Source organism: Aptenodytes patagonicus, chromosome 5, assembly GCF_965638725.1.
Source record: "Aptenodytes patagonicus chromosome 5, bAptPat1.pri.cur, whole genome shotgun sequence".
NCBI lineage: Eukaryota > Metazoa > Chordata > Aves > Sphenisciformes > Spheniscidae > Aptenodytes > Aptenodytes patagonicus.
This window is the reverse complement of record NC_134953.1, coordinates 49,486,243-49,511,476: the sequence shown is the minus strand read 5'-3', so window position 1 is coordinate 49,511,476 and position 25,234 is coordinate 49,486,243. Positions and strand designations below refer to the sequence as shown.

Sequence of the window (25,234 nt, the reverse complement as noted above, 5' to 3'; positions counted from 1 at the left end):
GTGGGTCAAGCTGGACGAGATTCTGTGACAGAGCCTGCCACAGTGGGATGCAGGAGCAGCATAGCCTTTCCTTTAGGGGTGGGGGATGCAAGTAGCAAGGAATTTGTATTAACAGTCAAGAGTTAAGAGGTTTTGCTGAAGTGGGAACAAAGTAAGGCAAAGACTTCAAAGTTTTTGGGGCTTGCTTTGTAATAGGAGCTCATGTAGGAGGCTGGAATTACCTTTCCGTTGCAGCCAGACCAGGGACTTGTACAGCACTTTGCACAGATGTGCTTTGATTTCCACAAATAGCTTTTTGCAGCTCTGCTTCTTCATTGGATACAATGTGGGGTGTAAAATGATTTTTCTTAATTTGCTGTGTGCTGAATGCCTTTGGAATGCAATTAATATTCTTGTCTAAGTCTCAAAAAATTAATAGGCATGTCTGGATGTTGCTAAATGTGACTGTGTATGTGCGGGGTGGTGGTGGAAGGGATGGCTTGGTCCCTCGAAGCTGGAAACAACCTAATGTGGGGAAGAAAGGTGCAAAACCATTGGTGAAAACTTAAGCACACAAACTGGCTATGGGGAAATGTGCAGTGGTGCCATGCTGGCCGGATCAAATCCACATGATGGTGCTAATGCAGTGGCTGCAGGTGGGAGCAGATGTATCTCAGCTGCTTTGGGAGCCACCACCTTCCTCCCACTGGGATGCCCCTGGCCTGGGAAGGCCCCACATGCCACCCCCAGCTGGAGCAGGGGCTCTTACCACTCCTTCCCTGTAAGCCTGTCAGGAGTGATCAAGCTAATTAGTTAATTAGCTGCCATTGAAACTGAGGATGAGGGCTCTCCCCATGCTAGTGCAGGTGCTCAGCCTGCCTGGGAACCTGAGCTCCTGGGTTTCCTGGGTGGTTTTAATTTTCTTGGGGTGTGTGTGAGACATGGAACATGCTGTCAAATGTCTCAAATGCTGGCAGTGTGTTCAGGGCTGACGTTTTCACTCTAAAGAATATTTAAGATGAGTTTTCACGTTTTATGTAGCTCATTTGCTACTTGCATTTCTGCCATGCAGATGTGATGAGAGATGAGCTGGTTTCAATTTTTCTCTCTTGGCTGTAGCCAGCCCTTTCAAACTCCCCTGTGCTATGACATGATGCTTAAGACATCTCCACAAGAAAAGTGTGTATATCTATATCTCATATTTCTAAGGGGCTAAAGCTCAGAGATGAACAAAGCTTCCTATTGATGCCATTTAAAAAAAATAATAATCTAATTTCAGAACCAATTAGAAACAACATAAATCACCTAAAAATAGCTTCAGGTACCGAAGCCACCTGGATTTCTCCTCTTAGGTTACAAAGATTTCCGAGGCTTTGCTAATTATTCTCACCAGTTGGGTCTGGTGTTGGGGGGGACTGGCCTGAGTGTCCAGAGCCCCAATGCACTGCGCAAACACCCAGAGGGCATGAAGAAAAACGTTTTCCACCTAATCTTGTTACTGTGACAACAGCAGTGAAACCTTTTAAAGCAGAAAAAGACGATTTTTTAAAGCGATAGTGGTGTCTCTTCAGCTCTGTCTGAAAATGCTATCTGTAGCGTGTGCTGCCTGCTTCGCAATAGTCCTGTAAGCTTGATGGCAGTCCTATGGCACAGAGCTTGAATTTCCAAGAAAGCTATGAATCCTTTTCAAATAGAAATTTCTTGGCTAGAAGCGACGTAGTTAAAGGGTTACCCTTTTCTTTCCCTCTTTCTAGCCTATCTGGTCCTTTTATCTCTGTTTTTTCTTCCTTCACTTTTCATTTCCCAGCTCCTTCCCCTGGCTCTCTCCTCTTCCAATGCACTTTTCTGCTTTTTCCTTTAAATTGGTGTTCCCCAGCTGTCCATTTTAAGCCACTTTTGCTTGAAGCTTGATGTTGCTGGCAGTGTTTCCTGCATCTTCTTCCCTAGCACGGACCGGTACAGCGTTTCCACTCATCAAAAACAAGCATCACAAGTTGCAGCTGCTTTTATGCAAGTCAAGCTCCCGAGTCTTCCTCGCAACCCAAATCCTCCCGGTTTGTGTGGCAACAGCGGGCCAAGAAGCTGGGGCTGCTCTCAGCCTCTTCACGTGGCGCTGGTTGAACGCTTGCAGGTTCCCAGTATAAATTTCTGTGGTTGCTAGAAAACAGGTTGGAAACATCTAGCAGTCACCTCTTGGCTAGAAACCTAAAACTATTAGTCAGCAGCCAAGTGGAAGTATGATATATTTATATATTTATATAATATATAATATATATATTATATATATTAAATATATAGTATATAATATTTATATATTAAAAAAGTGGCATCCTCATGGTCTCTAGGGATCCTTTCTAGCTTTCCCAGAAGGCCTGACCTGTCCATAACAGACCTTTTACTTTGTTCAAAGCCTCCCAAAGTTTTGAAAGGCAGCTGTGAAAGGGATAGGAGATGATTGATTTCATTCTACTGAAGCAGCTTGGCAGCATGAAGACAGCGCTTCCCTGGTTTGCATTTCTTCCAGTCGGCTCTCTGTATGGCTGATTGCTAAGGATATTTTTTTATTTGAAACCTTGAATTCTGCGGAGACTGAGCACTTATTTCTTAGGATCACCAGGGGAAATTTCTTACTGTCCCAGTAGGGTGGAAATTTTAAGCTCTGAAGCTTATAATATATGTAGTCTTCCAACATCTAGGGTTTTGCCTGACAGTGCCACCACGATGCAATGAATAAGATCCTGCCTGCAAATTCCAAATCAATCGGTGTCGTGGTATAATGGTGGAGGTAATTTGGAGGAAATTTCTCAGGGAAAGCCAGGACTGGGAGGGTGTGAAAAAAGAAAAAAAGAAGGAAAAAAAGCTGTTTTTCTGCTGGTCATCCCATGTGAAAGTGGTTGAGTCACCATCCCTGGAAGTATTGAAAAGACGTGTAGATGTGGCACTTAAGGACATGGTTTAGTGGGCATGGTGGTGTTGGGTTGTTGGTTGGACTCGATGATCTTAGAGGTCTTTTCCAACCTTAATGATTCTATGATTCTATGTTCCTCTGTGCTACCCTTGGGCTGAAATCTGGCTGCTCACGCTCAGCAAATGGAGGCTTCGGGGGCTAGGAAACTGTGCGTGCTTTCCCTGGCAAAGGGGGAGATGATGGCATGTTGCTAGGCTGCTGGGTCAAAGACGCTGACTCTTATATCTAGATTTTACTGCAGTTTTCTATGATGCCATTTGCCTTAATTTACTCCTTTTTTGGTTTCTAAGGTGCCCGGGGAAGTTTGGGAGAGGGCATCCAGGCAGGAAACCCTGCCTCATTTCTTATACTCACACTTATAGAGTGAGGCCACTATTGCACTATAAGGACTTAGATGAGACAAGGCTGGGGTGGACCCTAGCTCCATCCTGCCCAAATTCTGCCCCAGGCAGTGGCTGGTGGGATGGATATTATTTGCTTGAGCTGTGGCTGGGTCCAGATTAAACCAACAGCTCAGCCAACAAGTTTTATTTATTATTTAGAAAGTGTGAGGATGTGTAGAGAAGGATACTTATCTCATGGCATTAAAAAAAAAAACCCACAAGAGAAATACCTGGCTTTTTTTGAGCTTGGAGGGCTGCGTGCTCCATCTCTTGGTTGAGAGGAGGCACAAGTGCTGGGGAAGGTGACCCTCAGGGATGCAAACAGCAGTGTGCACCCACCCCAGGGGCTGAGCGAGTGGCCGAGGGAGTCGGCCCGAGGTGGAGGAGCGGAGGCTGCCCTTTGTCCCCGGTGGCGGCTGGCAGCCCATGTGGCAGTGGACTTTGGCAGCAGGGCCCAGGGAACGGAAGAAGGGCCCCGGCGGCCTCCGAGCAGGTGTGTGCGGCTGCCATGGGGGGTGGACGGTGGTGGGAACCCCTGGCTGAAAATTAGGGGGGGCCCTCGGTGGGACCAAAATGATGGGTGCCTGGATGCTTGTGCCCAGGGGCTCTTTAGGGCAAGGATTTAACCCTGATTTCACCTAGAAGGGGCACAAACTGGGCCACCTCTGTTCAGACCTGAGTGTGTGTCTGTCCTGCCCCCCCGCCCCCCCAACCCTGAAATGCCTTAAACTTGGAGTGTGAGGGGTGTGACAAGTGGTTCAGACAGCATCTGGCCATCTGCCTGCATCGGGGAGGTTTGTGAGCCTTTGTGGGGGCAGTTTGGGTACCAATGCTGCAAGAGGAGATGTGGGGGAGCTTGAGGGTGACATCCCCCTTCCCCGGCAGCTGGGGCTTCACCCATGTGTTGCCCTGGGCTCTCCTTAGGGTTTCCTCTTCTGCGTGGAACCATTATAAGTAAATCTGGTGTCCACTTGAACAGCTATATTCTTGCTGGAGCTGAAAGGCAGGAGGAAATCCCTGTTTCCACCCTGTCTCGTAGCTCACATGAGCAAAGCTCCATTCCTCCCTGCCTTTGTCTCTACTAATTTATTTGAGAATAACTCTCCTTATCCTGCTTGTAGCTTTGCCAATATTCCTTCCCCTACCACATATAAAATGAGGTTTCACTGCCTTGTCACAGAGGTAAAGCTGATTTGTCACCTGCTTGGGGAGGCTGTGAGCGGTGGTGATTTGCAAGGCTGGCTGGGGGTGCAAGAGGATGCTACCTGGATGCTACCTCTTGCTCTGGGAAGAGCTGGATGCCTGTTGCTTTCAAAAATGGACCATTTCATCCTGGTGTTTTAAGGGGACCTTCAAGTTTAAGCAAATGGGGAGGTAGCTTTTCCTTGCCTCTGGGCATTTTGGAAAAGATGGTGGGTTTCCAGCAGGCTCCCAAAAGTGGAGAGCAGGTGGCAACAGGCTTCACGGGGGGCTTTCGGGGCGGTGAAAGCTGCTGATTAAACGCACTGTGGTTTATCTCATTGCTTGCAGGCCACTAGAGCTGTTTGGGACTTAATCCCCGCTCCCACCCCAAAACCAGAGAGGCTCTCGCTGGCAAGCTTGTGATGGACCCCTGGGCCCCCGCCTGGTTGCCCCAGCCCCAGGAGAGGCAGGCAGCCTGGGGGTCATGGGGAGAGGTGCACCGTGGCCCCCCACCACAGCCCAGGCGGCAGCTCCTCTGTGTGGGGCCCCCACCTCGGCCCGGCTCCTGGGATGGGGGTCATCTCCCCGGCCACTCCTGGAATGAGGGCCACCACCCCCGGAGGGACGCCTGCAGACCGGCTTCCCGGGCTGAGTACTACGAAAGCAGCTACCCCAACAGACCATACTCCAGGTGAGAACTGCCTCACTTTGTGATTCTTGCACCGAACCCCCTCCTTGTAAACCCTTTTAAAACGAGATTTGACCACTTCACCGCTCTCGTGGGCTTGCAAGACGGGTGCTTGCCCTTGTCATGGCACAGGCAAAGTGGTGAGCAGCCACCAGCTGCAGGCTCAGAGAAGCAGTGCGTGATTAGGTGATGTCCAGCTATTAAAACAGCCAGTGACTTCTATATTTAAGGCTGCATAGCAGTTGCAGCTCTGATTTCTTCTTACAGCTGTGACTTCTGTGATTGCCGTTTTACAGGCTTCGTCTCGGTCCCAAGGTGCATTTTTCTTGAAGGTTTGATTAAATGCAGTTCTTTTTCTACCAAGCGTAAGGTGAACAATAAAAATACAAATGGTAATATAGGAGCAAAAGAGAGCTTGCAAGCTCAGCTGCTGAAACAGCGGAGGGTGGAAGGATAAAATGTGGGCTAGAGGATGCTCTCAGTGCTGAGAAAGCTTCGAGCGCTTCAGCAAATTTGGGTTGATTTGCCTGAGTTATTGCCCTCTGTGAGTTATGGTGTGGATATGCAGGGTTTTGTGCTGAGGTGGTGCGATGCTTGCACCAGGAAGGGGGATGTTGTGTGGGGCTGACCAAATTGCTGTGTAAATTGTGAAGGGTTAAGGTACGTGAGTGCCAGGTGGGTGGCTTAGGCTGGGGCTGGGCTCCAGTGCAGGGGGAGACCTGCTGAGCTGAGCGGTGGACATGGCAGCTCCAGAGATTGGCGGAGAAGGTGCTTTTGGGGGACTTCTAAAATGTGGGTGAATGTTGATCCCCATGACAAGTCCACACCATCGAGCTGAAACTGGGCATCTCCTGAAACTGCAGTGCACAGCTTTCTCATAGATGGGGATGGGAAAGTATCCAAACCTCCTGCTGCTCCTTCCAGGTATGATGTTGGACCAGTTTCTGGCCCTGCCACTGAGCAGGGCACCTGGACAGGGGACCTGGCTTTATTTCTGTCATGCTTTCTGCCTCCAAAGGTCCCATCCAGGGCATGAGTCTAACCCTAGATATGGTCCAGAACCTGCAGAGGTATCCTTTCTTTCTCCGATTAAGTATGTTTTGTTGTGTTTCAGGCAAGGATATGAAGACCCCCACTGGCAGTATCCAGCAGCCAGCTACAGGGACGACTACACCTACCAAAGCCATCAGTGGCAGCCGGTGGCCTGGCAGGATGACAGAGGTATGGGCTTATCCTTTGGGTCTGGGTATGGAGGCAACTTGCTTGCAGGAGAAGGAGCGATGCTTTCTCCAGGATGGGTGGTTCTCCCAGGGCTTGCGCAACTCCAGGACATTCTCCTGCCCATACTCCTGGGCCATTGGTGGTGTTCTCCCCGTGCAGCACTGCCCTCAGTTTGCATTTGGGAAATGTGAGCAGGAACTAGGTGCAGCCAAGGGAATGTTTGATCTTGATCTCCATGGCTAAAAATCTGTGTCATTCCCTGTTCCAGGCTGAACTTGATGCTGATGGTGCTGTGTTATCAGGGTGATGGTGGCCTCATTTTTGCTGTTTCTGGAGTTCCTGGGCTGAAGAAAAGGGGAGGGAGGAAAGAGGAAAGGACATCAGTGCTGTGTTGGCAAACATGTACAGGACTTTATCATACCTCCAGCGTGTCGGGCTAATTTGGAAGCAAATGGGGTGTGCATGGCAAATTGCCTGACTCATTGCTTTTCTTTTGCAACTTCATTATGGCTTGTTGCTCTGGAGGGGCAATGCTAAATCTTGATTCTCTCTCTAGACCTGAGACAGAGAGAGCCTTACAGCAAGAGTACCAATTACCGGGATCAGCACTACTACAGGGGTTACCACCCCAACCTGGCCACGACCACCCCAGGGCAGGACAGGTAAGGGTGGAGAGTCTGGGCATCACCTGATGCAACCATCTGCTGCAAAATGAGCGGGTTTGTGGTTGGTTCCAAAATCTCTGACCTTCAGGGTGTCTCCTTTTGCTCCTGTCTGCAGGATGCAGACCTACGACTCCCACGAGGAGAGCTACATCTCAACTGCCAGGAAGGAGTGGGCAGGGGGAGAGACCCTTGGCAGCGATTCAGGGGAGGCTGGTGGCCAGCCCCAAGAGGTAACCTCAAGATGGATGGGGGTGGAGGACAAAAGGCTTGGGGATCTCCCAGAGATTTTGGGAGCAATCCATGTGTCCCTCCTCCAGCTGGGAAGGAGGCTGAGGAGAAAAGGGCTGCTTTGCTATGTTGCACTCAGTGCTCAACAGTCTCCAGGGATTATTATAGTGGGTTATTAGTATTTATGAACTCTCCATCTGCTGGGCTGTCATTCCCCCAGGCACGGGACTGTACACCGCTCCCGCACAGGGCCAAGAGCAGGACAGAAATCCAGGCTTGGTAGGATGCTCTTCTGCATCCTCCCTAGGTAGCTGAAAGCTGCGTGTCATTGTCAGCTCTGTCCACCAAATCCTGCTCCATCACACTTGTGTCCTGATCACTGTGTTTTGCCAAGAGCAAATTAAAAGATCAAATCAAAGCTGCTGTGGTGGTTTTGCTCCTGGGCAATGCTTTTTTGGCTTCTCAAGCCCTGTCTGCTGTCTGTGTTGAGGAGTCCGTGTTAGGGCTAGGAAAGCTGTTGGGCTAGACTGGTGGCTGATGTAAATTATTCTAAAAGCCATTGGGTATGACCAGGGTATGTGCTATGATGAACCTAAGATGCCGAAGGGTGTGAGCTGCTCAGATGGGAATCAGCTGTGCTGCGCTTTGCTTCTCCTGCTGGGCACTTTCATGGAGCAGCAGAGCCTGTCCCACTGCCCTGGGAGCAGAAAAGCAGCAGTGTCCCTAGTTTCTCAGCCAGATTTGTGTTTTCTCCCTTGCAGCCCTTGGGCCAGCCCAGCCTGCTCCTGCAGTACCGCGAGTCAGGGCTCAGCTCCAGCAGCTACGAGCTCAGCCAGTACATCCATGATGGTGCTGACCACTATGACTCTGTGCTTTCAGGGACATGGAGCCCAGCACAAGCAGGTGAGGTGTGATGGGGCCCTGGCCCCCTCTGACAAGGGGGGAGCAAGGAAATAAATGGCTGGCATTAGAAGATTTGCTGTCTTGCAACTTGGTCCTTTCCTGGAGGAGGTTGTGCAGGTGCAAGGCATGACTGGGGGGCTGTGGGGTGGGTGCATGGTCCAGCGGCTCTGCCCTGGTAGTGCAGGAGTTGCCATGCATGCCTTCTGCTTTAGGGGACAGTTCTTGCGTAGGGGGTCAGTGGAGGGTTACTTAAGTTGGGGTGCCAGGTTGGGACCTGGTCACATCCTCCATAGTGGAGGTGGTGTGGGATCAGGGTGAGTGGACTCATGGTAGCCTGTGTGTCATTGCAGGGGGGCCCTTGGTGTCCACCCCGGCCCCGGTGGTACCCCTCAAGTTCTCGTTGCCGCACATGGCGGTGTGCTTTGGAGCCAGAGGCCAGCTGGTGCTGGTGTGTCCTCACCGCCCTGCCGAGGGGCAGCTAGCCCATGTTGAGCTACACAGCCTGGAGGTATGCCACAGCCCAGCACCCCAGACTGCCCTCTGTCCCCTTGCTGGAGTGCCACCTTTTGCCCTGAGGGATGCAAACACTGTTCATCACCCAAACAGCCTCCTTAGCAGCCTTCCTGTCCCCTGCTGCCATCTTATCTCCAGCCCACATGGACTCTTGAGTCTGCATCATGCCAGCCTGTGCCTGGGCATTGCTTTCAGCCTTCGGGCCCCGCATTCTGCTCCTTCAGCTCTGTAACCCTTGTCATCTGTGACCTGTTCACAGTGATCCCTTCTGATAGGGACAGATGTGGTTCACACTTCTCTGAAGGATAATTCTGCTCACCTTTCTGAGGTGCTCCAATACAGAGGTCGTATCCATCCCCTGAGTCTACCACAGCGTTTCAGCCTCCTATTTTACCTCCCAAAGGAGGTAGATGCCATCTCAACAGGCATTTTTCCTGGACCTTAGTATTGGGGTCCATGTGATGGTTTAGGGTCTATGCTCTGGGGTTACCTTAAGACAGTACAGAGAATGGGTTCACCAGCACAGTTGAACCCTTGGCCAAGGCACTGACTTTGAGCTAGCCCAGCTGGGGCTGGCCTGATTGCTGGAGTCCAGCTGCTGAATTTGCTCTTGTTTTTTAGGTAATCCTTCATGACACGAAAGAGCTGGAGGAGCTACAGGCCTTCCCGGGGCCGCTGACCAGGTATGCCACACTGACAAGTCCAGGAGCTGTGTCCTCCTGGCTGTGCTGGCATGGCTGGCCTGGGAGCACCTCTCCTTTGGGAGGAGACATGAGCTCAAGGCAGACTTTAGTGTCCCCATGGTTTTGAGATATCTGCAAAGGCCAAGTCTAAGTTCAGACTGGGAGCCCAGCCCCTTTGCTGCATTGTAGGTTGGTTTGGATTCTGGGAGATGTTTTTTTTGAATATTTATAGGGTGTGGGCTTAGTGTGGTTTGTATGTCTGACCTTATTTTGTACTCATGTCCCAGAAAACTGATTTTTGGGAGATCTCTTTGGATGTCTAAAGCCCTGGGTCAACCTGCGGTTTAGCTTTTCCTAAGGTTTTTGTCCCCTGAGACTGTTGAGCACAGCAGGGTCAGACCCAGTATGCCCCTTCATCCAGTGTGAGCTTGGGGATGAATCATGGCATATTGCATCAGGTTGTCTCTGTATCGTACTGGTTACACCAGCGTGTCTTCTGATCACTCATAACCAAAGCGGGGAGAGAAAAGGAGTGTGCAGGAGGAGGAAAACAATTTACTGAGGAAAACCATTTACTGAGCAAAAGAGCTGCATATGCCCAGAAGTTGGGTAGAAGACCTGGACGTTACCACTTGTGCCGAAGGGGACGTTGGGAATCTCCGTATGCTATATTGGTGTGATTGAGTCAGGATCAGCATCTCCATCCCCAGTTCCTCTCCCCTGGCTGATCTTGTCTCAGTCACACTTTCTTTCCAATTGTCTGATTATTTTATTGTAAGACAGCAGTTCTGCCTGGCTTGCACATAGCTTAAAGGTTTTTGCTTCTGTTTCAGACCCAAGGGGTTTGTGATTACAAGTGTGTCTTTCTCCCTGCGCTATGTCAGTTAAATAAGATACTGCCCATATATGTGCCTGCTCCTGCAGCCTCAGACATCCATGGCTGTAACAGCAGCACAGCAAAACTGAGGTGCTTTGTGGATGGATGGATGAAAATATTATCAGGAGGGCAGAGAGGGTTTGAGATGCACTCTGCATCTCCGAAACAGAAATCTGCAAGGAGTCAGAGTAATGATAAAATTTAAGCATTTTTGAGCTTGGTGTGGCCAATGTGGTATGTGGTCATTGGCACTGGGGATCTTCTCTCCTCCATCTTTCACATCTTGTGAAAGTCTTTGGCATCCCCATCATTGAACCTGAGGACGCTTTGAGTCTGAATGATGTCCTAGATTGTTTTGCCTTGGGTTTCTTTTGATGCCTTTCTTTGCTGCTGTAGGGAAGATCTGCACAAGGTGGATGTGATGACATTTTGCCAGCAGAAGATAGCCACAAGCTGTGATCTCTCAACACAGAGAGGCAGAGATTCATCTCTTCTCTGGAAACTCCTGGTCCTCCTCTGCCGGCAGAATGGGGTAGGTGTCCTGTGGAAGGGGCTGACCCTTTTGATTTTATAAGTGAGAAGTTATATGCCCCTTAGGTGCCTCTTGATCCAGTTGCTATTTTCAGGGGGGGTGTACCTTAGAAGTGTCTCATTCCCATAGTACTATCAATCAGTTTGATACTGCCTGGATATTTGGAGCAAACCCTCGTCTGTGATTGCTTCTCATCCTTGTGAACTACCAACAACCCAATGCTATAACAGCTGTGAAAGGGACTGGTGCCACCTGCATTGAGGAGCCAGCACTTATGCTTAAAAGGGGATTATTCCCTTAACCCGATGAAATCCACCCAATCTAATCAGTGGCTGCTTGTTGGAAGCAGATGAATAAGATCTTCAGAGCGAGTGCTGTGAGGGTCTTGCTAGTTGTGCTAAATCTTTTGCTGTCCAAAACTGCGTGCTGGTGGCCAAGGCTGGTCTTGTTGGGAAGGTGTGCTAGGATGAGGATACAGGTGTAAGGGTGTCATACTGGAGGTGCTGTCAGCCTTTGCTCATGGGGCAGCCTCCACAGGCCTCGCTCCTCCCCTTCCCTTTCACAGTCCATGGTGGGCTCAGACACAGCTGAGCTGCTGATGCAAGACTGCAGGAGCCGGGAGAAGTACAAGAGGCAAAACCCTGCGGCAAACCTGATCGGCCTAACAGATGATGAGTGGATGTCACATCAGCCAGGGACACTGGACCTCATCACAGGGGAGGTCCCTCCTGTCGTGGAGACGCAGGCACAGATAGTGGAGAAGTTCACCAAGCTCCTCTACTATGGCAGAAAGAAAGTAGGTGGTGAGCAGGATCCAGGACACAGGGCTGACTTTTTTTTCTTGCACCCTTTGGCCTCTTCAGGCAGGTTTTAAAGGGAAGAGTGGTCAAGAGGTGCCTTGTGGTTGTGGGATCAACTCTTCAAGTTGTGTTTGTACAACAGGGCTTACGGCAGTGACTTCCCACCATCGGGAATTGGGAAGGGGCCCCAAGTGAAGGCAAGATGCAGAGGCTTTTACCAGCACTGCAGGTTTAGTTGCAGTTATGTGATCTCAAGGGATACCAAAGGCGCAGGGAGAGAGGAGGGTTGGTTGCAGAGAAGCTTAGGTGCCCAGGCTGGAATCCCACAGTGGTGGCATTGAGAGCTAACAGGCAGCACAGACCTGGAAATCCAGGAAAGACAGTATTGCTATAAAGGTTCCAGTTGTCATCGTGCAAGGTAGAAAGGTAATGGGGCCTTTGGTGAACATGGAAGAGTTTTTGGAGGGTATTAGTTAAAGCCAGAGCAGTTATCAGGGCTCTTCTCTGAGCTGGGTGAGCAGAGGGTCCCCTGGCAGCGGAGGAGAGCAGGGAAAGAGAGTTAGCGCAAACCTTTTTTTCTTCTCCACCTTGGCTGCAGGATGCTCTGGTCTGGGCCATGAGAAACCAGCTGTGGGGCCATGCCCTTTTCCTCTCCAGCAAGATGGACCCTCGGACCTACAGCTGGGTGCTCACCGGGTAAGTTGGAGAAGCTAAAGCAAGATATGATGCTCTGTGACTGGCTTTGCCAAGTCTGTTATCCCTTCAGGTGCCCTCAGCCCCAGTGCACCAAAAAAAGAGCATTGATTTCAGCTGGACCCTTTCAGAGGGGGCAAAGGGGAGAGGGGGCATCCATCTGGGTGGCCCTGAGTCTTCTGAGTCATCTTCCTGATGGACAAGAGAAACCAAGTGGGGGCTGGAATGCAGAAGAAAAGCCATTCCCTGGAGATGTGGGGAGGGTGGATTTATTCTGAGTCTTTGGCTTTGCCCTTGCTGCCCTAGCAAAGGCAGCCTTTGGGGTAGGGGGACCTGAGCCATCTTCACTGTGATCCAGCCTGGTCTGAGCTGTTCATCCCCCTCGTATGAATATTTTCTGGTGGAATTAACGTACTTAGTCTGGATTGGGTTGATCCCTTCGGGGAGAGTTAAGCAGAAATTTTCTGTCTTGTGCAACCCAGATCCTTTTAAGGAGGTTTTATTCAGTGTTGTCCTGGAGACTTGCCTGCTCTGGAGGTAATGCAGATCATCAGCCTGGTGGGCTGATGATCCTTTCTGCCTTCTCTGGGAAGCCCCTCAGGACACTGCTGTCCTGGGGCATTTGGGACATGCCCTTGGAGGTGAATGAGGGTTTGGGGTCCTGGCATGGCAGCCCTATCACTGCTGTTTCCTCACAGGTTCACCAGCACGCTGGCCACCAATGACCCCCTGCAGACCCTCTTCCAGCTCATGTCAGGAAGGATCCCTCAGGCAGCGCTGGTCTGTGAGCAAGAGGCTGGTCCTGGCACATGTACACCTATGCTGTCACCTGCCTGTGACACCCACCTTGTGGTGACCACCTCTGCTCACCTTCACTCTCCTCTTGTCTCCCTCCAGTGCTGCGGGGATGCCTCGTGGGGAGACTGGAGGCCCCACCTGGCCGTGATGTTGTCCAACAAGGTTGGAGACATGGAGCTGAACCACCGAGCCATCGTCACCATGGGAGACACTTTGGGTGAGCCAAGGCCGTTGTGAGCAGTTATGTTCCTGCTGTCTGTAGTAGTGGGTGGACATCTGAAATGTCACCGTGCATGTCCACGCTGGCATGGATGTACGTTGGTGCTGAGATGGGGTGTGCATGCCTGTACTCCTGCAGCTGCGGTGACAGGAATGAGGTGTTGGTGGATCCCACTGCCCTTCGTGCTGGCAGATGAGTCAGGCTCAGGCACATCCATTAGCTTCTCTTTTGGAGACACCTGGAGCGGCTGGACCCAGGGAGGGCATATGTAACTGCAGGGACTGAGACTTACTCCCAGTGGTGGGGACTTCCAGGGATTTCATGCCAATAATGGCAGCCTGCAGAGTTGAAGTTGGAGGTGGACCCTGCTCAGGCTCCCCTGGTCCTACCACTGAACTGAAACCCCCTCCTAGGTACAGAAAGCAGCAATCGGGGAAAACAGACAAAAAACAGTGAGAAGGGAGGGATCAGAGTCTGCATAGACAGGGAAGAAAAGTGGGGTGGTGGGGTTTGGATTTTTATGTGAGCTTGGGGGCCTCCAAAGCAATGCTGACCACATGGTGACCTCTCTCTCAGGACTAAGTGTTTGTCTTTTTTCCTCCCATCTAGCTGGCAGGGGAGCAGTCGAAGCAGCTCATTTCTGCTACCTGATGGCAGATACTCCTTTCGGTTACTTCGGGGCGAAGGCAGACCGTATGGCCCTGCTGGGCAGCAGCCACCGGTAAGCGAGCCTAGGAGGCGGTGCTCTTGCCAGAGTGATGCGTCCCACCTTCTCCCCATCCCTGGGATCTCACTTTTATGCAAAAGCAATCCCCGTTTATGGGTTTTTACTGCTTTTAATATGAGCTTTGCTCTGGGCCTCTCCAGCTGCAGGCTGGCACAGTGGTGGAGCTGTGAATCTGTGTGTGGGGCTGTCTGGGGAGAGGGCTCTGCTCCTGCTTGCTGAACCTACCCCTCTCCTCTGCAGTCAGGCATTCACCCAGTTTGCCAGGACAGAGGTCATCCAGCGGATGGAAATCTTCGAGTACTGCCAGCAGCTACGACAGCCTGAATCCTTCCTGCTGCCCTTCCAGGTAGTGGAGATGCACAAGCACATCTGGTGCAGCAGCTCAGACCTGCCCCAAAACATGCATCCATCCCCCTGAAGGGATTCAGGCTGCTCTCCAAGGCTTGTCCCCTCGCTGGGCTTTGGGAGTGATGGGGAGACTGCCCTGACCGAGGGGCTCCTCGAGGGCAGGGCTTTGGGCAGGTTTTGGAGCATGGTATGTTTGGTGCTTGCTCAGGTCTGGCTCCCCTCCTGCTCCTGGGTAATGTATAGGCTTTTCATATTGCAAATAAGCACCCAGCTGCTGCTGCCTCAGGCGCTGCACAAATCGGATGGATAGATGAAGATGGTGGGCTGGCCTTGCGACAGCACCATGGATTGGGGAGCGTGGCCGGGCTGCCCCACGGGGATGGGTGGGGTGTCCCCAAGTTGCAGGTGATCTCTGGGTGATGAGACCCATGACCCAGGGTGCTCTGAGTCATGCTGGGATGATGTGCCAGCACCAGGGCAGAGGGGACTCACGGGCACGAGTGTCTCCTTGCTCACCTATGCCTGCTCTGCTTTCCTCTCCTGAGGTGTACAAGCTCCTCTATGCCTCTCGCCTGGCTGACTATGGGCTCCCAGCCCAAGCCCTGCAATACTGCGAGCAGATTGCCACCACACTCCTGGGCCAGGATCCGGCCAGCCACCCTGTCCTGGCCCAGCAAGTGATGAAGGTGAGTCTTGTACCCCTCTGCATCCTTGGGCAGGGTGGTACCCCTTCAGGACCCAGTGCGTGGGGAAGCATCTTTGGGGTTTCCTCATGGCCAGGGGTGCTTGGCTGCTCTGAGCAGCCCCTCCAGGGTTTGCTGCCTGGCATGTGCTGAGCACGGCAAAGCCAAAACGTCTGTGGGGTCTCTAATACCCACAGATTTAGGGTAGAAAACAAAGGAATTGTGTTGACTGCCAAGTAAGAGCAGAGTTATTTGGAAGCAAAGTATGTTTTCTATTCTGGAGGGGCTTTTTGAACTTCTAAATGGAACAGACTTAAGAAGCTGAAGTGTGAGTGTTTGACATTTCCCCTTCAGCACATCATCCCACGGTTGCATTTACCTGCTGGGGGCTCTTTTGGGGTGTTAGTGAACAGGAGCATGTCCCAGCCTGTAGCCCTGAGCCCAGCTCCTCTGCTTCATGAGCGGGGTGCTGGGGCAGGGAGGGGAGAAGCAAAGTGTCCCAGGTCCCCTGAACAGGTTGGGCTCTCAGGAGTGCCCACTCCACACCCATCACTAGGGCAGTGCTGAGGCTGCTCGAAGCCTTCCTTCATTGGGAAGGGGGCAAAAGCTGCGGTGCTGTGAGATGAGGGGCACCAGGGATGCCTGTCTGAAGCAGGTGCTGTAGAAATTGCCCAAAACTCGGCAGGCGCAGCCCCCTCCCCCTCCACCATTGTTGAAACCTATTTACTGTCTAACAGCCTCTCAGATCTACCGTTCTGCTGGGGATAATGCTTCTCCTGGGAGAAAACACTTTCATCTGAAAAACTAGTGCATTCGTAGACACTCTTGTCTTTGATGTTTTAGACTGTGTTACAAATTATGATACACATTAGTGTTTGATTAAGACTTCCCCTCTTTTGAAGCTGGGGACGATATACAACCAGGTGCTGGTTCATTAATATTGGATCAAAATGCACATTAGCTTTTGGATTAAACATTCCCCCCATTTAGGAGTAATCATGCTTATAATTTCCTCTTTCCTGCAATTGATTTAGGATGAACACATGTGTGTTTGCAAAGAGACGGGATGGTGGGGTCTGGTAGTGCAACCTCCTGGCTGGGTTACTCTGCTTGTTGTGGCTGGCCCCTGTCCTGAGCCGGGCTCTAGCTGCATTGGTCATGTCTCACTCTAACCTCCTGGAGGTGGGAAGTGTATTTTGTGCTGGTTTAGACTGTTTTGAACAATTTTGGGAATAGGAAGAAACAGCCCATATGGGCTGGTGCGGCGGGGGGGATAGCCAAGACCTGTGTGGCTGTGGCGGGTGGCTGAACTGCAAAGTCACCTCTGGATGGCTTTTGGTGGCCCTTGATGAGGCAGCCTCATAGCAAAGCATGGAAGATAAATGAGTGTGAAGGAGCTGGGAGGGAGCTTGATAAATTCCCAAGAAGTGGGTCGATATCAGTAAGAGAAAATTCAGTAAAAGCTCAGATGAAGAGCAGTGCTTCGGGTGAATGTCATCTCCCCTAATCCAGCTGTCTTAAAACTGGACCCTTGTCTAAGCAATTTGTTCAGACCGATTTAGCTCTGCAGGGAGCCCTCCATCGCACCCTGGGCTAGTGGGTTGGGTCACCTCAGAAGAGCTTCTTGCTCTGTTGACAGTAGCTGGAGCCCCATGTCATTGTAGACGGCTGCAGCCAGGGTGGCATGAACCCCTCCCTTGCAGGATAAATTAAACACACAGCAGCAATACTGCAGAGAGGGACCTGGGGGAGATAGTGGAGCATGGAAAAAATACCAAGCAGCAACATAACAGGATGCTGTTGCAAAAAAGAAAAAAAAATCCAATGTTATAATGTTATTCTGGGCCGTGAGAGCAAGAACAGCATGTGTGAGACAAGGAGGTGATGATCCCCAGTGCTCGGGTCTTGGGGGTCTTGGCTGGGGCACTGTGCCCCATTTGGGATGCTGCACTCAGAAACAGGGCCAAATTGGAGTAAGTGCAGAAGAGAAGAGCAGGGGTGATAAGAGATTGAGGGGAAAATGACCTCCAAAGAAGGCCTTGGCATTATTTTTTTCCAGGCAAGATATGCTGGGGGAGGAAGGGGTATGGGGAATGTGATAACAGCCCTCTGGCACACAGGAGGCTGCTTTTCAGGGGATGGTGCCTGACCGTCCCCACAGCTTCTGCGGGAGCAGGAATCAAGAGGCTTAATTTGCAGCAGGGAAGATTTCACTTAGATATTAAGAAAAACCTCTTTACCTCTAAGGACATTAAGCATCATGACAGGCCTGGGAGGCTGTGAAATCTTCTCCTTGGAGATTCGTAAGTGCAAATCAGACAAACACGGGCTGGTGTGGGCACACAGGATTTTCTTGAGCATTGGCAGATGGATCAGGTAACCTCAGAGTCCCTCCTAGCCCTGTATTTTTCTGTGTGGTTATTAGTGATGGTAATGCTTGTTGCAAAGCCAGGTGAGGAAACAGCTGGGTGAGCCCTTAGCTCAAGCCCTACCGGCTCTCATCCATCCTTGTGGGGCAGGTACGGGGCTGGTGCACAGCCCTGGGAGCTGGGCTGTTCTCAGAGCTCCTGCTGGGGTGTCCTGCAAACCCACTGGTGCCCCGGGCTGGCTGTCAAGTGGGATTAAAGGTGCTCATTTAACTTGGAGGAGAAAAGGATGGTAATAGTTACCTGCCTCTCTGATGTGAAGAGCATCTTTGACATCGGTACTTTGACATCTCTGCAGAGATGGCTGAGATAGCCCTGCTGGGAGGCTCTCCGCGGGGCACAGGATGGGCCAGCACCTCTCCGCAGCAATGCAGGAGATGGAATTAATTTTGCACAAGAGTCTGGTGTTACTTTAACTCCCATATTATGAAGTGCAGCTCTGGTGCTATTTTTCCCTGGGTCTGTGTGCCCGGCCATGTGCAATTGCTGTGAGGGTTGGTCTCTCCCCCATGGAGCTGAGGTGTGTGACAAGCCCCGTTACCCTCCTGGCTCTGCAGCTAGCCGAGCGGCTGAAGCTCTCTGACCCACTGCTCCTGGAGATGCCGGAACAGGACCAGACACTGGAGCCTGACTGGCTGGTACAGCTCCGAGCCTGCTGCAGGGAGTGGGAGGTAAGGAGGAGCAGGGATGCGGGGGGGAGCAGCTGGTCTACGGAAGCATCTTCCTCCTCTGCCCTGAATCCAAAGGTACAGGTATGGAGGTTCGAATGCTGTTGTTACTCAGGCGCCTTTCCCCTTGACTTGTGAGCTCAGAGATGTGGTCTCTGCTGTTGGACCTGCAGCTTCAGCAGGAGCAGGGGGGTTGCAACACCCAAAGGTGTGACCAACGAGGGCTGCAGAGCTTCCCACGGGGCAAAACGCTCCTTGTCTTGGCTCAAGGAGGGCAGTCAGGGGCTGGTGGGTGAATGATGATCTCCTCTTGTGGTGAGGATATTGCAGAGGACACCGTCGGGGCATCACCTTGCAGACGTGTGCTCTTGGGTCCCTTAGCTGTGGTCTGGTCCTTGGATTAATGCTTTTCATTTAGCTTTCATGTCTGCTTTTGTTTTTGTGCCCTTTTCTGTCTCCAGTTTCCCCTCCTGCCTGCTCTCAGCAGGGCAGTGGTGCTGCAGCCCCCTTCACTTGCTGGGAAAGAGCTGTGATCATGCTGGTATGGGTCTCACCTGTAACCTGGGCTCCATAGCCTGGGGTGGGTCATGAGCCCAGACCCATGAGCACCATGCTTTCCTTACATTGGCTTCGTCGTTGCCTTAGTCTTTGCCCTGTGCCATCCCTTTTTCCATCTGTTTTATCACATTTTCCCTCTGACTCCTTCCAGGTGGAAGATGACCCCCCTCCAGAGGTGGCACCTGCTCAGTCAGGGCTCTCCTGGGCTGCTGCATCGATGGCAGGTAAAGAAAACGAAGCAACAGGTTGCAATTGCTGCAGCGGGCTTCACTGCATGTGGAGTTGTGCTGCTATGGGCTGGGAGGCAGCTCCCTGCTCCCTGGAGCATTTCTCAGTAACTGCTCCTTGCTCCTTACATCCCCCCAGAGCCCAAAATTTTGCTCCTGCCTGGATGCATCCCTCTGGTATGGGGCTGCCAGGGATGGGCTGCAAACAGAGGGGTTGATGCTCATGCACTCCATATGAAGTCTGAGTAATTGGGCCTAATTACCACAGCTTCAGCAGTCCCTGTGGGCGCCATGGGAGAAGGGGGGCCAGGGGTGGGTGGCTGGACGAAGCACGTGCCTCCTGGCCGAGCCTTGGCGGAGATGGCCCCATTCCCAGGCAGTCCTCCGAGGGTACAAATTGGAGCTGAACTAAGGGGATTTCACACTTGCAGAGCGAAAGATTCAGGAAGGAGCTTGTCCCTCTGTGTGCCAGGCTGCAGCATGCCTGTTGGTGAAGCTCCAGTGTTTCCCCTTCCCCACTGCCTCTTTTACCACTTTGCCTCTCGGTGACCCCAGGATTCGTCCCCTCCAGTAACAGTCTACCTAGAGGAACAAGAGACATCAAGATGAGGGACATGAGCCTCCCCTGGGTGGCTGTCAAGAGAAGGGCTGGAGAGCTTTCCTTTCCTCTCCATTGAGGAGAACTTGGGGCTGGTGACCCATTGGCGTTGCTTCACAGCCGCCTCCATCAGCGGGATGCCCTGGCACAGCCTGCTGTTCCTTGCTGCTGCTCAGATCTAGCTTTCTGCTGGGAACACTGGCATCGATGGGTGGAGAATAAAGGCTGGTGCAGACAGGATAAAACATGACAAATTCCTCCAAGCCGTTTCTTCCTATCAGCTTTCCCTGCTGCTGCCAAATTCCTCTACAAAGAGCTCTTCCAGGCAGTAAAAGGGATCATCAATCCTGATTGCCTTCTGCTGCTATCAAGGGCTGAGGCTATGATCATCCTTCTCTGGAAAAAAGTTGCAAGTACAATGGGATGGCTTCTCCAAGCGGACAGGTCTGCTCCATGTGGTCTCCACAGTTTGCTTTCCTGATGCTTGGCCCTTTTCTTCATTGAGAAGGCCATCTAGAGTCACCATCTGAGGGACCTGCATGCAGAGAAAGCTGGCTTGGTGCTGAATTCATCTTGGAAAGACAAAGCCTGAATTAAAGTGCCAAGCTGGGATTGACGTGGTCACAGCAACCTCCCTCTCCATCCTTACAGCCTGGGCTGTCCTCCCTGACTTTTTCTGGCTGAGCTTGCCAGGCAGCATGGAGTCGAGCATCCATCCTCCTCCCCATCCTCAAGCATCTCCAGGCCATGTGGGAGCAGCTCGTGGGTGTGAAGCCAACCCTGAGCAGGCTGGAGGTGATGCCGGCAGGCAAAGCAATGGGTTTTGTAGCACTGCATCCAAGAGGTGCCGTAGTTTGTCCTCAGGCTCAGACCCACGGGGTCTGGCTCCTGCTTGGCTGTGTCTCACGGTGACGGGAGAGAAACTTCCCGGTGCCCAGCACGTTTCTGGCCGGAGGCTGCAGAGCTGGAACAAGCAGGACACACACCTGGGACCAACGGCAGTGTGCTGCCCGCACCGTGTCTAACATCAGACAGAGCAACGTGTGTGTTAAATAAAACAAACCCCACTTGTTCAACCTGCCTTTCAAACAAAAAAACCCAACCCTGAATAAATCTGCCTAAAGCAAGAAACTCATCATGGGTGCTCCTGTGGAGCAGGAATGAAGGCTGCAGCTTCCTGGTGAATTTTCTTTCCTGCTCGGGGTGTGCGGCAGGAGTGGAATAAAAGGCTGGAGGCCCCGGGCTCCTTTGAACTGCTGGGCACGTGCTGCTCGTGCTTGGTCCCTTTGCTTCCATAGCATTTCCCTTCCGAGTTCGTTTGCAACCTCAGGCATGTTCCCGGGAGGTTTCCCCCCTATCTTTCACAGCCCACCTTCCTTGAAGCCTCTGAAAGGTCCCCGCTGCTGTGCCATGCCCTACCTCCTCCCTCGCCCGCACCTGGTCCCTGGGGTCCCTCCTCACCACCCTGGCTCCCACTGATGTGTAATGGAAAAGGGGAGAATTCTGTGCAACAGCTTGATGAATTTATAAACACCGGAGTAAACTCCTGAGGGGTGTGTGTGGTGTGTTGTTGGTTTTTTTTTTTTTGCAGGTGGAGAGCCTGTCCATGAGCCTCCACAGAGTGAAGGCTACCAGTATGACCAGTGGTACCAGCCCATGCCACCCCAGGGACCCAGCTCTCATGAGGACGTGCCTCTCCGGCCCCTGGCACCTGCTCAGGTTGCAGCATCGCCACTGCTTGGTGTTCGGCAAGAGCTGCAGCCCCCTACACTCAGCCCAGGGACGGCTGCCCCTCCAGGAGGGGTTTTTGCTGAGCCCCCTCTGCAGGTGGTGCCACTGGCAGGTAAGTGCTCCAGCCTTGTTTCTCTGCAAAAATGCCTGTCCCCAGTTAGTAGCAGTGGGATGGGGTGTCCCTCAGGGAAGTGTGATCCCCTATGGCATGTGTGTCGCTTCAGACGCTGCTCCCTGCCAGTGCTGCCTTCACCCAGTGCCTTGTTTCCCTCCAACCTTGCCCAGATGTGGAGCCACGCTTGCCCCAGTGCCATGCATGCAAACTGTGTCCACCAGTGCTGGCCGCCCTGGGCAGGCGGGTCTTCATTTTTAGAAGACCTTTCCCCCAAAGCAGCAAGGGGGGGCAGCCGCAGGTTGGTGGCAGAGCTGCCGCTTCCCTGCCAGATGGGAAAACCAGCTTCACATCCAGCAGTGCAAAGCAGGTTTTTGAGATGCACCGGTGCAGCCTTGTGGCTTGCTCCCTCCCTGGTGCTGGCACGGACAGGGACAGGGTCCAGAATAGTCTTTTGCATCTCTTGGGGGGATATCTTGGCCACATGGCCTTGCTCTGGGGTGGGATGATAGAAGCACTGAAAATACATCTGATAAATGTGGCAGGAGCTCCTCAGGCCAAACCCTGACTTTGTCCTTCCCTCTGCCCCACAGGAGAAGCTGGGGAGCCCCAGGACACCCCGCTGTCCTCCGGGGGGGTGCAGCCATCCCTCCCAGCAGAGGAGGTGAGTCAGAGGGGCCAGGGAAACCATCCCATTGAGGGCCCCGGGGGGATTTAGGACTCGCTGGCTCATCCTTCCATGCACTTAACTCACACGGAAACCCGCCATCATGGTGACAGCCATTGCCTTGGGGACCTGACAGGTTAGGATAGCCCTCTCCAGCCTCCTACCTCTGGGACCATGGGCTGCCCACTGCACCCTGCTGTGGGTGCTATCCCTCCCCACCTGCTATGTAAGGGATGCGGGGGTCCCCAGGCATGCTATCTGTTAAGCCTGGCATGGAGGAGTCCTGGAGACGCTCTGATCATGCTTGGGGTGGATCCTCTGGGAACACCAAGTGGCAGCTCCGATCTCCGATGCCAGGAGGAATTAAAGGCAAGAGCTCGCACCACTTCAGAGAGCTCCACCGTCTCCTTGGAAGATGACAGCCAGCCTTCCTCGGAGAGCACAGCTGAAGATGCTGCTGAAGAGCCGGCACCAGCAGAGGCAGTGAAACCGGGTAAGGATAAGGTGAGCATGCCAGAGCCGATGTGAAGCCTCGTGCTCCGAGCTTGCCTGTCCCCGATGCCCGCCGTGCCTGCCCTGACCTGGGCAAAACAGTGCTCGCTCCCGGCCGGCACAGGGGGCATCTAGGTGGCCGTGGCATCCTCCACTTCTCACCCATTTCTCTTGACTGTGACAACCTCCATTTCCCAGAGCTCCGGATTTAGGTGGTTTGGCTGGTTTCGGTCAAAGCCCACTAAGGAAACATCTCCCAAAGCTACGTCTGAGACAGCCTCGGACTCCCCCGCTCCGGGAGCGCAGGTAGGGGACAAAAGGCTGTCCTGTCCCTGGGTGACACCCTGGTTTACAGCCATGGGGACAGGTGACACATCTACCCCTTCACCCACTATTTCTCCCTCCATCCTTGTGCAGGTGGCTGGGCCGTGCTATTGCACAGCTCTTCATGGCCATAGCCGCTCTGTGTGGGGACAGAGTGGGACCAAGAGTCCTTTTAGCCTGGAAGTGAATCCTTGATTCACTTGATAATTGTAAATGTATAAAGCCTCTTTGATCTGGGATGTCCTCTGAGCACTTGGCAAACTCTGCAGGGATTGCTTGCCCTCCGCTGGAGAGGAAAGCAGCAGCTGCGAGCGGCACCGCTTGGGCAGTTTTTAGGAGCTGAAGGGAAGGAAAACCTCTTTAATTGGAAGCGCAGCAGAGACAGGGAAGCAGCCATGCGTAGTTATCCCAGTCCTGACCGAGTCCTCAGGGTGTCACATCCCCAGCTGCAGGCCAACGGTGGGCTTGGAGGCAGATGTTGGAGTGAGATCCTCCCCTGGAAGTTTCCTCCTGGTTGAGAATGACCTCAGTCCCGGAGCAGGAAATTTTGGGATATTCTTCCAAAACTAGCAGGAGATGAGGAACAGAGGGGGGGACCCATGGACCCTGCTGGTGCTGTACACTGTACACAGGCTTGGTGTCCAGCCTCCTGCCTAATTTTGAGCTCTCCGGGTGGTTTAGCTTTGTGACAGGGGTTGCTTGCCCTGACCCTGTAGGTCCCCCTTAGCTTGGGTGCCTGTAGCTCTTGGGGTACCTCTCCAGCAGGATGGGTGCAGAGCGGTGCCCCAAAAGTGTGGTGTGGTATCTGGTGCAGAGGTCTTCTCACCATGCAAGGAGCTTCTGCTCTAAATGGGTGGATGTGGTTTCAGGAACAGACGTCGCCATCCCCACCTGATGCTCCTCCTGTGGCTGGGACAAGCCCTTTGGCTCAGTCTTCGTCCAGAAATCCCGGTAAATGCTGCATGGGTCCCCTCGCCCCTCTCCCTGTCAGCCTTTTAGAAGCTGATCCCCTCTTAATTTGAAGTTTGGGGTTTTTTTTGGTTGCATGCCCCAGGAGGAATGCAAGGTGAAAATACCTTTCCTGTTACTCCAGTGTCCACTGAGATGAAAGGCTCGTGGGATGCAGATGGTGGGGAGTCAGCAGGAGGGCAGGTGAGGAGAGAGGTGTATTTGTGTGTGATGGGGGTGTGTGTGTGTCTGAAACTGGGGGGTGGCCATTAAGTTTCTCCGCCTTCACCCCTTCCAGACTGGCTCCCATGAATCTCCCCCACTGGTGGGGACAGTCCCCCTCTTCAACCCTGTCCAGGTATCTCAGGTGAGAGCATCCTCCTGAGGTGTTGCTGGATAGGGCGGGGGGTGGCTCCTGGCTTTTGGGGGGGTGGCAGATTGCCTGCAATCTGCTATGGGTAAGGGGGGGGATATGGGGGATACCCGCCCTGGGTATAAGAGTTTGGTGTTTATAAGAAAATTAAATTGGGGGAGGACAGTGATGGGGGTGTGATGGAGGAGAGAAGTTGGGGGGGGGGGATGCTTGTAGCTGCATTCTGAGGACAGTGGGTCCACATTTTGGGGTACAGCCCTCCCTTACACCATCTACTCTCTGCTTCCCAGCTCGCCGCTGCCTCTCGACCCAACCAATCCAGGCTGCTTTCCCAGCGCCGCTACCCCAACCCGCTGTGAGCGGAGAGCCGGAGGAGGAGGGCGGGGGGGAGTGGGTGGGTGGCAGAAATCAACAGCGGTGACCGTTTGTGGGCAGTTTTCTAACCGAAACGGTGTTTGTGGTTATTTTGAAGGGGGGTGGCAGAGGCTGGGCCCGGGGCCCCGGACGACGCGTCGTCCGGGGCCCCGGGCCCAGCCTCTGCCACCGGTTTTGTGGGTGTTGAGGGGGGTTCAATGTCATAAAATGTTTGGGGGTGTGTGTGAAAAAAAGGGTGTCCGGGGGAGAGTAGTCTGAATTGGGTTGTAGGGCGCTGCCCCACCTCACACCATTGGACTCAACGATCGCCGGCCGTGAGTCTGTCTCAAAGCACCGCGGGGCCACGAGCATCCACCGGGGTTCGCTTGAGCGGGAGGAGGGTGACCCCCCCACCCCCCGGGAACCTGCACGGCTTCTCCTGCCCAGGCCGGCCCGTTAGTACGCGGCGCCCCCCCTTGCTGGTGGCTCACCCGCCCCTCGCGGGCGGGGCTCTGCTGGAGCCGCGGGCGGCCCTTCTCTCAGACCTTCCCCGAGGCGGGGCGCGGGTGACGCGCACCCAGTGCGTGGCCTCGGCGGTGAGCTTCTCCCGGACGCAGACGATTCTTCCCCCGGCCTCTATATATCTGCTCACTTCTCTTTCTGCT

General features: G+C 53.0%; 1 protein-coding gene across 2 annotated transcripts; it reads left to right on the top strand.

Annotated features, from left to right (window-relative positions):
- The first annotated feature begins 4,889 nt into the window (after positions 1–4,889).
- On the top strand, positions 4,890–24,574 carry SEC16B (SEC16 homolog B, endoplasmic reticulum export factor). 2 transcript variants are annotated; one of them, XM_076338177.1, is made up of 25 exons: positions 4,890–5,203; positions 6,315–6,421; positions 6,978–7,083; positions 7,202–7,316; positions 8,076–8,217; positions 8,568–8,725; positions 9,352–9,413; positions 10,687–10,822; positions 11,388–11,618; positions 12,221–12,318; positions 13,014–13,095; positions 13,213–13,330; positions 13,943–14,054; positions 14,301–14,406; positions 14,954–15,094; positions 18,075–18,188; positions 18,895–18,967; positions 21,160–21,411; positions 22,005–22,075; positions 22,436–22,582; positions 22,769–22,876; positions 23,764–23,845; positions 23,988–24,046; positions 24,141–24,209; positions 24,506–24,574. In XM_076338177.1, exons 1-25 carry the CDS (start codon positions 4,935–4,937, stop codon positions 24,572–24,574), a joined length of 3,027 nt encoding a protein of 1,008 aa, XP_076194292.1. In that variant the 5' UTR covers positions 4,890–4,934. The 2 variants fall into 2 exon arrangements, with proteins under 2 accessions (XP_076194292.1, XP_076194290.1); XM_076338175.1 differs by having other exon boundaries at positions 23,949–24,046.
- The last annotated feature ends 660 nt before the right edge of the window (positions 24,575–25,234 follow it).

Coding starts and splice junctions, on each gene's coding strand:
- SEC16B (XM_076338175.1), top strand. CDS start 4,935: ATGGACCCCTGGGCCCCCGCCTGGTTGCCCCAGCCCCAGGAGAGGCAG. Junction 13,096..13,212: donor GGATCCCTCAGGCAGCGCTG/GTCTGTGAGCAA, acceptor GTCTCCCTCCAG/TGCTGCGGGGATGCCTCGTG. Junction 18,968..21,159: donor GGCTGCTGCATCGATGGCAG/GTAAAGAAAACG, acceptor TTTTTTTTGCAG/GTGGAGAGCCTGTCCATGAG.